The sequence below is a fragment of the Malania oleifera genome, chromosome 9 (assembly GCF_029873635.1).
Source record: "Malania oleifera isolate guangnan ecotype guangnan chromosome 9, ASM2987363v1, whole genome shotgun sequence".
Taxonomy (NCBI): Eukaryota; Viridiplantae; Streptophyta; class Magnoliopsida; order Santalales; family Ximeniaceae; genus Malania; species Malania oleifera.
Window position 1 is genome coordinate 54,175,262 of NC_080425.1, and position 16,581 is coordinate 54,191,842.

General features: G+C 36.6%; 1 protein-coding gene across 8 annotated transcripts in view; it reads right to left on the reverse strand.

The window, feature by feature from the left end:
- The window catches only part of LOC131163332 (uncharacterized), a 31,389-nt gene extending 15,875 nt beyond the window's left edge, over positions 1–15,514 (reverse strand). For 4 of the 8 annotated variants that reach the window (XM_058119911.1, XM_058119908.1, XM_058119906.1 and 1 more), the window contains exons 1-8: positions 15,128–15,510; positions 11,478–13,378; positions 10,786–11,382; positions 4,960–5,124; positions 1,394–1,791; positions 694–1,169; positions 221–273; positions 30–137 (exon numbers count right to left, since the gene is read on the reverse strand). In XM_058119911.1, coding sequence (XP_057975894.1) covers positions 30–137; positions 221–273; positions 694–1,169; positions 1,394–1,791; positions 4,960–5,124; positions 10,786–11,382; positions 11,478–13,368 — 3,688 coding nt within the window. In that variant the 5' untranslated portion in view covers positions 13,369–13,378; positions 15,128–15,510. Of the gene's footprint in view, positions 1–29; positions 138–220; positions 274–693; positions 1,170–1,393; positions 1,792–4,959; positions 5,125–10,785; positions 11,383–11,477; positions 13,379–15,100 lie in introns of all 8 variants that reach the window. The other 4 variants (XM_058119912.1, XM_058119905.1, XM_058119910.1 and 1 more) reach the window with 2 other exon arrangements.
- Positions 15,515–16,581: the final 1,067 nt, after the last annotated feature.

A 16,581-nucleotide genomic window follows, 5' to 3' on the forward strand; every position in this document is an offset into this window, starting at 1 on the left:
TGAATGACTAAGGCTCTGAAAGAAGATACCTGTTCGGGATTGTAATGGAGTTTCAGTATTACTGGGATGGGATTTTTGGCTATGCAGCCTATCTATGGATGCACGCCAGGCATTCTCCCAAATGCTCCTTCCACCATCTGCAAGTGCAACATGTCAACAACCAACCACCATCTGTATATGTGAAAATAATTAGCAAGAGTACAGGACCAGAAAATCTAACCAGTTGCCCCAAAAGCTGATACCATGCAAGCCTCATCAGGAACTGCCCCTTGGCTGCAACAAAGAAAGGCATGACTCAAATTACGGTTGTATATTTGATACAATATTCCAAAATTCCAGGATCAGCTCAATACATGCATCATAAGCCAACCATCATTGCAAAGCTTGAATGCTTATCACTCCCATTGGTCTTTCTTTTTGTTCACCATGTTAACAATCAACACATCATGCACAGCCATCAAATTGGAATATTCTATTAGGACAGTCGGATAACAAGCCATGCTAACTAACAGCATCTTCTAACTGGCTCCAAGGAGACCAAATTTGGGTGTCTGAAATTTAAATACTACACAAGCATCTCAATCAAATATAAGCTTAATTATTTCCCAATCTCTCACATTCACACAAGGAAAATTTTTGCTAAGACAAATGCATGATACATTGATGCACATAACAACAAAGAATGAAACTCACATTAAAGATCCATAAACAAAGATCTGGGCACGCAGTTGCACTTGCTGCAAGTCTGTGAAAGGCTGTTGAAACACCAAGGAAGGAGAAGCTGAAGCATTCAAATCTGGGAGATTAGATGTTAGGGCAGTCAAGACTCCACTTGGTTTTGTACCGCTATGTTCCACATGCCCATAGTTTGACACCCCTTCAGATTGAACAAGTTGGCAAGTCACAGATGTAATGGGGGGCACATTGCCTGATATACTCCCCATTTCTGATTGCTTCACAGGAGTCATTTCTTTCGCACTATTTACTTTTTTAGCAGTTTCTTTCCCTGTCGCCTTACCAGATGCTCTCCTTGGCTTCCTCACAGGAGTGCTCTTAGAACCACCACGTTTAACTTGTACACCGGATGTTGGAGGAGTTCCACAAAAATTTTCATCTATTAGCTTAGAATCCATTTGGCTTAAGCTAGATGCTGGAGAACCTTCTACAATCTTCAGTAAAATTATTGTAAGGATCTCCAAAACATAACCAGAAAACAAAATTAATAATAAAAATAAAATAGAGTGATCATAACATTCCCATAAAGTATTTAAGGGGAAAAAATCTTAATCAGCATAGATCTTCAAGGGGAAAAAATTTATTGAGGCACTTAAGAAAGTAATCAGAAAATAGCATCAATAAACTACAATTAGCCACAAGCAAGAGGAAATATTACCCCCGAAATTTTGCCTTGTTGAATAGTGGAAAAAGGTTGCCAACCTTTGCCAGTTTCTCTTTCAGACAAATCCGTCAATGGGGTGACCTCAAAGGTAAAGCCCTTATCATATTTGGAACTATCATTCGCTTTCAAATCAGCAGAAATAGAACAAACTTTGTCTGCAGCTCCATCACTGACTTTGCAACCTGAGATATTCTGGTCCGCAGGCCCCTTAATTCCCTCTTGCAATTGTTTCTCATCTTGAGAAAGCTCAGTGCAACAAACGACAGGAGGATCGCAATTAGATTTATGAGAATCCTCAGAAACATTTCCTCCTTCAAGCAGAGAAGATTTGGCATCACCTTCAGACTGACCGACAGGGCTAAGACAACCCTCATCAGCATTTGATGCATCACCTATGAAATCACAGCGATCAGAAATAAAACACAACTTATGCTGGTTTAACAATGTTGGGATCGCATTAAAAAACTATCCTTCAATAGATTACTCCTAAAAGAATTCTTACATTTCCATCTTTATATCTTATGACCTATGAGCTAAATCTTTACTTCCCCAAAATACTGCATCTCTCTGGCCTCATCCAGAAATCAATCATTCAAGTGACACTGAATGCATTTATTTTATTTTTCTCATCGTATTTCTCCAAAATAACAATTAAATTACAGAAATGTACTCATGGAGAGCATAATACAACTCCCTACTGCATTCATTCTGATTCTAGTATAAAAAATTTAAATTGCAGCCAAATGTAAGTTCAAAATTTTTAAGAAAATAAACCTCAAAAAAAAAACACACACACACACACACACACATACACCTATTTTGATATACAGAAAGGTATGAACTTCATTAGACATGCTATTTTATTAAATAATTAGGCCATCAGATTTAAGATCAAAATGGCAGTCTGATGAATTAAATGAAACACTCAAGGGAAAACATAATTGATTTTTTATTTAGATAATTAAGTTTTGCTCCTCTAAGACTTTGCACTGTGGAAACTGGAAGTACAACGATTCTTTCTCCTTTTGATAAAAAAAATAAGATGAACTCATTAGATTCAAACGAAACATACAAGAAGGAAGATAAGAAGCTCTCCTAAACGAAAAGAAAAATAATAATAATAAGAACAACTGAAAAACAACAAAATTAACAAAGCTGGCCAATTTCATTGAATATCAGACAACCTCACTCCTTTACAACCAGCAGCAGCACACCAAACAAAGTCTAAATAATGGATCTTATCCCATAACAAAGAGGAATTCAGAATTTTCACCGTAAATATACGCAATTTTGTTCCATAGTCCCCATCGTACTGTGAAAATCACACATCTCCACAAAGCATTTGCATCATTGCTTCTACCAAACCAGAAAACAAAGTGACCAACCAACCTCCACTGACTCTAGACAAATCTAACTTTATCCCAGAAGACCAAAAAGCTTTCCAAATATTCCAAGCAAAAGCACCGTGCAAAAACAAATGAAAAGTTTTTTTTTCTGAACTATCAAACATAATGAACACCATCAGGAGAAAGTGCCTTTGAAGGTCTCCTACTCTGCAACAGATTGTAGGTGTAAACTCTACTAAGAAGAATCAACCAAATAAAAGACTTTATTATTTTGGCCTTCCAAATACTTTTATGAAGCGGGAAGGATATACTACACTATTCAAAAGCTCAAAGAAATATTTGCAAGTATGAATTAGAAGAATCTAAGGAGTAAGGGCCAATAACAACTATTTCTCCTAAAGAAGGGATGACAATTCTCCAGCAAAAATAAAAAAGAAGAAAGCTCCTCCACCTCCTATTATTTAAGACTTAAGAGTGCAGCAAGAGTGGAAATCCCAGGAAGACGTTTTTTTTTTTAATTGGGGAAAAAAAAAGACTCTATTAAGAAGATGAAGAACAACAAGAAGGAGCATACATAATCCTCCTTAAAAAAACACAAAACAAAATCAAAATAAATCAAAACAGCACAGCCAACCAATCATGCTGTAAATCAGAAAATGAAAACCCTCTGAAACACCCAGCTGCAAAAACTCAAATAAAGGCCAAATACTGAAACCTATCCCAAAGCATAACCAAAGGCATCTTCTTCCCCCACAAATATACGAGCATTCCCTTGCAACCAAATCCCTCACAAACTGAAAAAAATTGCACCTCCACAAGGATGAAGCATCCTTACCCCCCACCCCCCCCCAAAAAAAAACCTGAAAAATGGATAGCCAACAAATCTTCCATCGTCTCCAGAGACACCCAATTCACTCCAAATAAACGAAAAAGGTTGTTCCACACACTTCAAGAAAAGGAGCAATGAACAAAACTAATTACCCAAATTAGCATCACACCAACTCACATGTAAGCCATTATTTACTTCTTATGACTATGCCAAATAGGAATCATCTAGGGGAAACCACCATAACCATTTACCCATAAGATCAGTGTTTCAGACACCAAGTTTCCACGGCCATTCCAATCGACATTACTCCAAACTAAAGTCCTCTGTTTATATCAATACTATTTTATCAAGTGGCAAGCATAGAAAACAGTACATAATTTTAAGTCAAATAGTGTAACAGTTACAAAAAAGGGCACTACTCTTAGACCTAGTTTTTACATCAATCAATTACCAAACCAAGCGCATGATGCATGATCTCCTCTTTTATAAAATAACCAGTCACCGTACACTAAAGTTTAGGATCATAGAGGAATAGTTCAATGATATATCACGATGATGAACTTAAGAACCAAGTTGGATGAGTTATGCCAAAAAAGACCTTTTTTCCAGGGATTTCTTGTGTAATACCTGCATATCAAATGAATTATGATACAAGATAATCAATACTATACTGTAAATAACCATCCTAAAATTTCAATTTCAACTTATTTTTCAACTAAATACCACAATAGACCTTTTGTATAGAGGTCTATCACTATGTAACCTTAACGCAATATAATTTAAGCATATTCGATGTATATTTGAATGGATGAAATGCATATAAAATGTTATTATATCCCAACTACATAACATATTCAAGCAACTCCTCAAGTTAAATCTGTACAGATGAAAAGGAGAGATGAGAAATGAAGAAAAAGTTTATCTTCAATTTAGATGAGTGAGCATGACATGGGATTGATTTATAACTAAATTTAGACTAGCTTTGTTTTTTGGCTGATTTACACATGCACCTGGAGGGACGGAAGAAGGGACACATTATTCAAGTATACCAATTCCAGTAAAATGCAACAACTTAATCAGGTTGGCAAAGAATTGGGAAATTCCAACAACAAATATAAACCTCAAATCCGTCATATCCACCACTAACTTATAATCAACACCAATAACAAAGTCTACATGAATACAGATACCAGAATCCAATTTCAAAAAGTCTTAAATGTAGATATTCGGGATAGGCTACTAGAATCAATCTCTGCTAACGGGTTCTATCAATAAAGACAAGACGAATAAGGGAACATCAGGATCCAAGCAAATAGAATAAACCACATGCCAAAAAACATACATTTTTTCAATTTTAGAAAAGAGAAATAAGTTAAATATCTCACCTCCACTACTTGAAGCAGGAGTCTGTTCACATTTACCCTCTCTAATTGCTAAATTAGTTTCCTTGTCCTCCTGATCTTCCTGGCCAATACCACAATTAGACTCCTTCGAGGATGACACTGCAGGCAGTGTTAGCAATTCGCTTTTGTCTGAAATTGGTTCTGCATCTGAGGGGAAAGTGCAAAGGTACAAATATTACAAAAAATAAAAATCGAGCAAAAAAATTTAAGAGAAAGGTGCAGACTTATCTAAATTTATTTAAATGGCATCGAATAGAGGACAGTGGAAAGAGGCAAAGTAATATTTACTTATGGCAGGCATTGATAACTTTAGGTGGCTCATAATGAGAGGGTAAGAAGAAAATGATGATCAATTTGTGGCTATAAATACTTGCAGCCTAAAACAAATTATTCAAGATGAAATTACATTGCATGATAATTCCTGTCTTAATAAAGCATATAGATTAGCTTCCAAAGCCAAGGGAAACTTGAAAATAAGGATGCTTAGAAGCTTTTGACTTCTCAATGTAAAAATTGCCATCACTACTCGACTCCTCGATGTAAAATTGCCATCACTACTTTTTAAGAATTTAATTGGGCTCTCAAAAACCCCCCTCAACAGAACCAACCCTCCTATATTTACACTTATGCCATCACTACCAACCCTCATGTTGCCCCCTTTCACACACTTTCTTTCTCACCACAAAGAACCACCACCATCAATCTCCTTTCACTAAACCACCGCGACCTAGCATGCAAGTTGCCAGTGCCACCAAGATCTGGACTGTTGTGCCAACCATCGAAGCAATAGAGGCCCTTAGGTAAGTCATACCCAGAGATGGTAAGAAGGATGGTTCCCTCCCTCAAGAAAAAAACCCTCACTCTCTCGATCGAGAACTTGGTGTTGTTAAGTAATGATGATGGGGATTTGTTCAGTCCAAATCAAAGGGAAATCCTTCGATCTGAGATTGGATGAAGCAAGGAAGGTTGGAGCTTTGTTCATTGTAGAGAAGAATCGACAATGCAATCGATGGGTTTGATTTTCTTCAGCTGCAGCAAAATGATTCTCACAGAGGTTCTCATCTCTTTCTAGAACTTTAAGCAGGAAATTATGTAGCTTTTGAGTGGGTTTTGTCAATTATTGGATGGTGATTCATGCAATAAGGGCAAGGAAATTAATGGAGTTAGGGCACATATCGAGAGGCAGAAGATATTCTATCTTTGTCCTTGAAGGAACCAAAGGTGTTGAGTGATCTCGGTTTGTGGAAGAGTTTGACACTTTGGCGAGTTCTTGTCTTTCAAGCATTGATGGAGTTGATAGTAACAAGAGTAATGAGAAAAAATCCTGAAGTCGGATAGTATCAAGAAAATATGAAGCTAATGGAGTTTGATCCATTCCTGAGGTTGGTCCTCGCTCAATTCCTAACAATGGAGTTGGTTCGATTCTCAAGGATGGAATTTGATTGATCCCTAAGGATGTGTCGAAGATGGTGTGTGTTCATTATGGGGAGAAGATGCAAGAAGAGACCTCGACGACAACTCTACATGATCAACCAACGTCATTGAGGGAGAAGGTTCCGATAGAGAAGGCTAGACCAGAGGCAGCTAGGGTTTTGTGCATGGACAAAGTAAAGGTGAAGGTTGACAATTAATATAGATATAGACCGGGCCAGAGGCGGCTAGTGTTGGCTGGGCCTGGGTCTTTGACAATTAATATGGATATAGACTAGATGTTTGTGAGTAATAAAGGCTTTTTAAATTTTCTGATGTGCCCATTGGTCAAGGAGGCTCAAGAGCAAAATTTTGAATCTATAGTTGGCTAGTTTATAGAGGGGAATATTCAGCAGGGTAAATCGCAGTTGGGTCAATCAAACGGGCAAGCTCAAATGCTTAGTTAGGTTTCCAATCAAAAAGAAGGCCCTCTTCTGACAGCATGTAAGCCTACGGGAATTAACATCTCCTCTGAACAGAAGAAAGATGCAAGTGGTTCAGCACTTCAATCGTCTTCAAACAAGATTTATGGTGGTAAAGAGGACAGGTGCTCTGAAAACAAAAAAAGATGAGGATGAATCAGATAGATAGGTTGCTACAAACACTAAGAATTTTAACAGAGTGATGCACCTCCTTTTATGGAGAAGAATGAGAGTAGCCCCCCCGGGGGGGGGGGGGGGGGGGGGTGGTGTTCCAAGATTGAGTTTAGGGGATCTTCTTCTAAGAATTTTGATTCTTGAGAAGTTGAAAATCAGGACTTTATTGTTGGTTTGAATGATAAGGGAGTCGATTCAGATAATTTGAAGAGTTGAAATGTTTACGCTCATCATAAGGGTGTGCAATTGGGTTTTGATGGGAGGAGGTATTTTGATGATAATCAAGAATCGTCCAGTGACAAAACAAATAAAATTCTTAAGAGAGATTATGAAGGTGTTTTAAGTATAGAGGAGGAGCCAATCGTTGCGGGTTAATACAAGTAAGGATAGTAAGAGATGGGGAGGTGTACTGGATGATGATAGCATGGTAGTAGAGATTTTGAAAGTGGCAAGGGTGGGTTTATTTTTGGATCAAATTCAAGAGCAAGGATTCTCTTCCAACTCTTCTTTTGATTCTCTCGGGGATTTAACTTATGTGCCACATCCTCCTCTAGAAGGATTAAATGGAATTAATATATTTGAGGATGATATTTCTATAGAAGAACTGGAAGTAAGAGATGGCATTCTCCCCACTCCAGTTCAAGTATCTACAAATAAAGACATTCAAACTCAGACTTTGTTGGACAGGTTGGACCTTACATTGGTTGGTCATGGAAGAAATGAAGTTAGGGGGTAAATCTAAGGCAAAGAAGGGTCAAGAGGGATTTAGAGAATTTGAAGTGCTCAGGGAACCATGATGGGAAGGGATCAAAAAGAGGCTTTCTTGCATAATTTCAACTTTTTATTTTTTATTCTCCTTTTAGTTTTTTGACTGTGTTTTTCTTTTTCTTCTTTTTGGGGATTTAGTACCCCTCACTCTGATTGTACATTCTCTTTCTTCAAATGTCTTCTTTTATTATCAAAAAAAATGAAAAATAGGTCAATTATGTATAAGAAGTAAGTTTAAAACTATAATTATTCTTCATACAATGTTTATACACTTAATTGTAATGTTTGTCTTCTTAAAATGCTCGTCACAATTCCCATGTTGAATCAAGAATAACATGAGCATTAAATTCCTAGGAATCTTACATGGCGAACCAAACAAAAATTCCAATGAGGCAAGCATCTCATTCCCAAGAATGATTCCCTAAAATGTCATTCCATGAGAATATTATTTATGTAATGAATTAAACACCCCCTTGGAGTTACTTGATGGCATTAGAGCTAGCCCTATTATCAACATTGTGTTTATCATGGTACCTCAGCTGAAACCACCTCAAAAGAAGCTGTTAAGGATCTTTTATCAAACAACCGCATGAAGATGCTTGGTTCAAGATCTGTGAAACTAGACATGGTATTGACAATTGATATCTTGTGCAATGGAAGAACAAACCTAGGAGTTAAGATGCTTGGATTAAGATGAGGAATTGAAGAAATTAAATCATGATGCTTAGGAAGTTATGGTCAAAGCAAATTCAAGGTGGCTTTTGTTTTTAGCAAGGGAGTATGATGCAAAACTAAATATACAGAAGAATCTCATCTGCTTAAAGGTGAGACAAAGACGACTTCTTCTCGACCAAAGAATCCTAAAGCCAATAGATAAGAAGCAATTAAATGCTAAGTGGGGATGCAGGCTTTCCCAATTCCTAATAAAATAGATATCTAGTTTCTCTCCCTTATGTCTCATATCTGATTCCCATAAATCAGGTTCTTCTATTTCAAAAATGCAGACTAAAGTATATTTTGCTGTATATTTCAGCCCTTTAAGCCAATATAGTTGTATGATCCTAGCTGGTGAGTGAGTCGTAACTTAGGTGGCTAGTTCCCTTGTAGACTCAATAGGGTTTATTGGTCCTCTAGAGTCAGAGAATTCCTAAATTTGATCCTATTTATCATCATAAGGTTCTTTTATCAATTTATCTCCAAATGAAAATCAAATCCTCAATTTTGTCTTATTTTTGCTACACCATATGCACAATGCGCCTCAAGCCTATAAATGGCTCCAGCCCTGCTCAAAACAATGCAATACAACTTTAATGGATCCCTAAATATGGCCAAAACAAACAACAGCCAACACATGTAAAACACTTAATTTCAAGTGACTACCTATAATCATAGTCTTAAATTTTCATGAAAATTTTTAAGTTTCAACTATCCATCACCCTCGCATTACAAATTTCCGTCAAAATTTCCACACATCATCTGAAATGTATTAAGATATTGAAATTTTTGAGTTATTAAAATTTTAACAATAGAATGAAATTTCCTTGAAATTCAAATTTGAAATTTAAAAACTCAAATTGAAATTTCCCTCCTAACTTATCTTCTTCTCTTGTTTGTTGAAACTAAAGATTATTACAAGAAGAATATGAGTTATATATATAGCCTTCATACTTTTGAAATTATATGAAAAACTAAACTTAGATATCAGCTAGAACATTATATTTGACCTTTTATGTCTAAATCATCAATATTTTATAATATTTTAATTGATTTCTGAATTTCATTTATAGCTAAATACATTTTGTATGATTATTATATTACAATCATTGCACCTATAACCAATTGAGCTAGATGTATTTTATTTATAGCATTTTAATTCCAAATCTTTCATTATTACATTAGTCATTAACAACATCAAACCAAGCCTTAAGTCGCACTAGGTGGGCTCGTCTACAAGAATTGTTTTCCACCAATTTAGACCATCTTGGGCATTCTACAACAATTTGAGGTCTACTAATATCAAATCCTTATTCACTATCTCCTTCCAAGTTATTTTAGGTTTACCCCTACTCCTTCTACCACTAACACTCCTCCTCTGGTGCATTATTTGGCCTACACTGCACAAGCTCATCTCAATCACCCCTCTTATCTCCCATGGATATTTGGCAACTTTCACTTTTTAGATATGTTGTTTCTTTGTTGCTGTCATATAGCATAGATGGTCTTATAGTCATAGAACTTTACTTTTAATTTTATAGATATTCTAGGTCGCATAACACACATGGAACACTTCTTCATTTTACCTTGCTTTAACTCTATATATTAATCTTCTTCAATTTCTCATTTAGCTTGCCTAATATAATCAAGGTGTTGAAATTTACTAGTACCATTACTTTCTTGACCATCAAGGTTTAATCTTCTCTTCAATGTTCCTCCTAATATGACTGCATTTATATTTCATCAATCATGTTTTATTTTTAATTTTCATTATCTAAATCTTCTCTCCAAATTTCTAACTTAGATTCTAATCCATCCCTAGTTTCATCAATCAAGACCATTTCATCAACAAATAGCATACACCATAATACCCTCACATTTATTTACTCCTGGCAAGTTCATCCATCACAACCCTTGATGCACACATATTATAATTGGAAATTCCCAAGATAGTACTACTACATGCACATCCTTAATGGTATACTAAAGTTTCATCAAAGAATTCCATCCTTTACTACTAATTTCCATCAGTTCTTAAAATAAAAACTGAAATTGACATCAACATCAAAATTTCCATTGAAATTTTCATATTTTTAAAGAGTCAAAATTTTAGTCAAGATTGAAATTTAAGACCTTGCTGGATTTCCACCACCCATAACTACCCACCTATGGAGAGGACCAGTCATAAGCCATGCACCCAGTCTTGCAGGTGGAGGGAAAAAAATAATTCAAAATTGAAAGAAAAGCAATAATGCCTCACCTGAAACTTTCAAAGATGGCTCTTCACTACTTGCTTCGATAATTTCTTCTTCATTATTCTCTTCATAACTAGCTGTCTTAATTGCTTCTTCATTATTTTCAAGTATCGGTCCTCCAGCACCATCACCATTACCAGCTCCAAGGCACCCATCAAATTCCTCAGATAACTCTTGACTGTCTTTACTAACCTCTGGAGCTTTACTCTTGCCTGCAACTGCAACATTAAACATCTCCACCTCTGCTGGAGACTCATCAACTGTATGGAGCAACTGTCCAGCAGTGTCATTTAAAGCACCCTTTTCCTGTTCAGAAACCACATCCAGTGGACTATTCTCCTGAGAGCAGTCCTTCAACGTTGATAGTGGACCATCCTCCTGAGAACAGTTCTTTAAATTTGATAAACTTTCTTGTGTAGACATCTTGGCTGCAGTTTCTTCCCTACTATCCAAGTTATCAGACCCGACTATGGGTAAAGGTGATTTTTCATTGTGCTCTTCATCAATTTCATTTATAGTCGCACCATCTTTTAATGGCAAGGGAACACGAACAACTTCCAACGTGCCACAGGATGCCAAATTAGCATCCTCCAAGTCAACATCTGATGCACAAAAGAAAATTGAAACATATAAACAAGTATTAGTTTATTCTAAGCCAGTAAATTTCAAGGAAAATTTAAAAAACTCAGTGATGTACCCAATTCATGCCCAGCAGGAGGATCTGAATGTGATTTACTCTCATTCTCCATGCTGCCTTTGCCTAGAGATGTAGATCCAAGCCCCATACCGACAGCAATTGATCCATCCCGATGACATTCCACATTACTGTAATCATTAGGAAACTTTTCTTCCCCCTTTTCAATAACAAAAGCATCTTGATCAGAGTCATGAACATCAATCTTCCTAGAGACCACATTTTGCTTGGATATTGGTAAGGAATCATCTAAAATGGAGGATGATTTTTTATCTTCCTCTCTATGTATTCTTGGCGAATCATGAGAATCCTCAAAATTTTCATTTGCATGCACTCTCCCAAGCAATTCTGCTGAAGGACAAGCCAAAGTGGAATGTGGATCACTTTCCACATTACTATTAACACTTCCATTGCTCTCACATATAGAAAATTTATTGTCTTCCACTGATAACAAAGATGCTTCAGTTTTACCAACTAGAGTATCATTATCCCTTTGGTGATCACCTTCTAAAGAACCTTCTTTCCTCATAAGAACACTGTTTTGACTATGCTGTACAGCAGAATCCATCTTCATTCCTAGAGTAGCACAAAGTCCCACACTGCAGTTGCCAACCTCATCCTTAGATCTACCATCACTTTCTGAAGCCATGGGTAAATCATCATGCGTATCTCCTTCATATATATTGTCTCTCTCTTTGTCTTCAGACAAGCCCACAACTTCACACTTGCTGGCCTGAACAGATATTCTGGAACATACATCTGCCTTGCATCCTTCAGCCATCTGCAGCTCAGACTCCCCCTTGGACATCATAACAGAAGGTTCCTCCACCTTATTGCTGCTAGTTTCAACTACATTTCCTGAGAGAACAGAATTCACCCCTGATACCATACAGGTAGCATTCTCAGAGTTATAAGCACAGCTTTCAACTGCATGCACCACCAAGCTTTGGTTATCACTCAGAACATTACAATCCTCCCTCCCCTCGCAATTGTCTCTCTGTAAACCATTAGCATTCTCATTGCTAACATCATTAACATGACTTGAAGCCTCCTGACTGTTCAACTCCACAGTGCCCGTAATAATATTCTGGGTATTGGTGACCATACTATCAACTTGCTTCCCAGTAGCAGAAAATTCTTCTGTCTTTATATCTGGAGATTCATGGACAGAAAAAGCATCCTTACAACTGTCAGCATTGCATTTGCTATCATTTAACAAACTACCCTCACACACAGGTAAGCTACACTTTTCTGCAACAGCACTTGGGTTCAAGCTGCTTGAACTTCCATAAGCAGATGAGTCACCTTCATGAGTTTGCAGAGCGTCTTCAACCTGAGGTAGCTTCCCCCCCACATCCTCATTCAACTGAAGAAAGCTTCCCACTAATTTACCTGCCAATAATGTGGGTGGTGAGTCCACAATATGTCCCCCTTGAGTAACAATATTATCACCTTGTTTCAAACTGGGTTCAATTTGCGTGGTCAAGGTACCCTGTTCATCATGGGCATCTGACTCCTCAATGATGGTCTGCCCTGGGATCATTTCCTCTTGCCCAACAGATTTTAACAGCATTTCAACAGATTCTGAGGACGTGGCCTCGGACCAGGCATTATTTCGCCTTGAAATAGAGCAAGATTCTGCTGCACTTGGACTAAACTCAATCCCACTATTCCCCCGAGAGAAATCCTCGATCCAATGATTGTCTTCTTGACTCTCAATGCCAAGAAAAACCTCAGTATCCACCAAGCTATCAAACCTTAAGTGCCCCTGGAGACTCTCATCAAAATCAAACTTGGGAAGAGCATATGGTCGTAAAACAGGAGAAAATCCGGTGCTCCCCTCACCAGCTAACCGAAGATTCTGGCTTTGAGAATCACTGTCATCATAATCCATCGGTAAACCCCTAAAAGAAAGCAAAGATATGTGAGGGAGAGTTTGAGAGATGCAAACGAGTATAATTGAATCCTAATTTTTTGCAAGTGCAAAAATTACAAATTACAAAAATCATGCCACACAAGCTTCTTGTCAATTAACATACGTATCACATGCTGGATTTCAAAATCCATTTTAACCAAAATAAAATGTCCATCAAATTATACACCTAAGCCTTTGCATAAAATCAATAGGGAAAAGAAAATAACAAAAATTATCTAGGCTCTGGCTGTTATCCAAGCACTTAAAAATTTTCACAAGTTAACGTATAATTAAGCAATAAATATGGTGCCAATTTAGTTTATGCAATTAATATAGTGTGACAAATACCAGCATCAAATAAACACCCCACCCACTCAATATGATTCATCCAGGACTATGCAACTTCAAAACTGGTACAAGTGGAGCCATGGCCTCCCCATGAGTGAATGAAATTTCCTTTCTTTTATTCTTGTCATCATCATCATCATACTTTATTCACAAATTTATTGCTCTGCCTTGGGCATGATAAAGGATTTAGAAACAGTAAAATCCAAAAATCTACTTTGAATGATATTTGTCTTGGTAAACTTTGAAATTTTATCAAAAAAAAAAAATATCAAATCGTGCACAATGAACCAAAATACGAGCTTCAATGACTTACTGTTATGCGCAAATAATCAAGCTATCACAGCATGGTATTACTCAGGACCTTTGGGTTACCAAATCAGTTCCATTTAAACTTTTCAGTACAATAACACCAAGTTCCAAGAGGGAGGGGAAAGCTTTTTACTTTTAGAAAAAATAATCCAGTATCTCTGATACTCATTAATAGATATGTTTGTTTATAATATATATATATATATATATATATATCCCTTCTCGTGTACATTTTCATCATGCTTTTCAATTCGCAGATTGATTGTGAAGTTCGTTTCAACCCAATCATCCTAATTCGACTTTTTCATATAACCAACTGCAAAAGATGTCAATTCTTTGAGTACTCAAAACAAGCTAAAAATTTTTAAGTTGCAGTTAGAGAAGTGTCAAAAAAATCATAGTATGAGCAATCCAAACCACCAGCACCACCCCTACTCCCCAGGGTCAAAATAAAGTAAAAGAGCAAAACAGAACCAAGAGAGAAAAAAACAAGTAAAATAGCAAAACAGAACCAATAGAGAAAAAAAAATAAGTTGTTATCTTACAGTGCCTTATGCCCCACATAAAACATTCAAATGAACATGGCGTTGAACTCTCAAATTTAATCACCGCCAATTAAAAGGTCCATATATCAATAATCACGGACTCTTAAATAATCCCCTAGCAAAATATTTTGTCATTCGTGACAATCTTAGAGGGAAAAAAAGCTTATTTCAATCATTTATCAAAGCAAAAAAAATAAAAATACAGCACGTAGTAGCACTATTCAAAGCGTAAACCAATCATAGTTCAAACAGATCAGAAAACAGCACTCACTCTTTTTTTGCTAGGCAAAACGCCATCCACTATAAACACGTGTATATCTACATTGCAATAGACCAAAGGTTATCACTTTCAAACTCAAGTGACCATTTCAAAACGACCACACACAATTACCTTAAAGTTTCCTCTAATTACATCTTCTTCTTCAACAAATACGACGGAAAAATAAAACCAAAAAATATGAAATTATATTTAAAAGAACCTTTTCATCGAAAGAGGAAATGAACAGTACCAGAAGAAGTAAGTCTAGAGACGCTACCTCCCTCCATCCGAGAAGAAATCCTAGCCGTTGATCAACAGAACCCCAATCGTTCAGTCATCCGCTGCTTCATAAACCTAGGGCTACACTCATCTACCCAACGGCAACGAGTACTGCCCAACGAAGAAAATAAAACCCTAATTCAGTGACTTGCAAGTGAACTTCACGTCGCCGGCCCAAGAATTCCCCTCAATCTTCGGCGGATCGAGCAGTAGTACGGCGAAAAAGGAGCGAGAGCGAACAATAAGTTAAGCCAACAAGAGACAGAGAGTGTGATTTTCTCGGATGATTTTCTTTACTTTCCTCGTTTTCTCGGAAGGCCAAGTGAACTTCCTCCAGGCGAGAGAAAATGTGTGAATGCGATCGAAGGTCGATAGTGGGGCATCCGGGGATAGGGACGATCGGACGGCTAGAATCAAAGCGGAATACGCTACGTGTCGTGCTTTGGATGGGGAATGGACAGTACAGTTTAAGTCAAGCGTCGACTTAGCGTCACGGCGTGCCTATAAGCGTACGGTCACAGGGGATTGTTGACCCTTGGATGGGCTGAGTCGACGGCAGTGATGGATCTGTGATTTCAAACAGTGACGGCTGCCTCTCGCCATAAATTATGCAGTAATAACAAATGGGGAACTCAGACCGGCGTTTTGAAGTGAACACGTGGCAGTGGCGAGTATGATCAGGTCAGAACAGTTACGGGAATTGGTAAGAGCAGGAAGAATCATTAGGCTGTTTTGGACCGTTCGATCTTCGGATTATTACTAACAAAATTCAAAGTGGAGTCGAGCGGTAAAATTTTTGGTAAATCGCTCAAGACTTCCATCAACAAATTCGTCCTTCAACGTCTATTTTATTCCATTAACAATTCCAAATATAATTATGGGTAGCCAAAAAAATAAGTTCCAAATATAATTATTACAATATCATCACATTGTTAACTTGCATTGATGAATCGGAATGAGGGGCTCATCATAAAATTTAAGTAAATTGTACGAACAAATTTAAAAATATTTAATTAATTTTATAGTTATTTTTTAACTTTAATTTATAGCGCTAACAATATTGATGAAGGTAAAATTGATAATTTGAATCAGTAAGAGACATTTAACTTTAAAATAGCCCATAAAATAGAAAAAAAATTTCACATAATAGGCACAAGTTTTGCAAGCGTATCAACATGTAGCTCGGTAAAAAAGGATAATATTTATCAAACTACTAGAATTATTACAACTAGTTATGGGCACACATCCAACAACTTTTGAATGATAATTGTTTATTACCTATAAATATAATGTAACAAAATAATTTAATAAATAAATAGTCTTTTGAAAATAAAAAGTAAATATATTTATAAGTCAATATAAATTAATAGAAATCTATTAATTTAAAGAAAAAATATTATTTAATGATATGGTTATGAATTTTTTTTTTCCCGGAACATTTATGGCATGGAT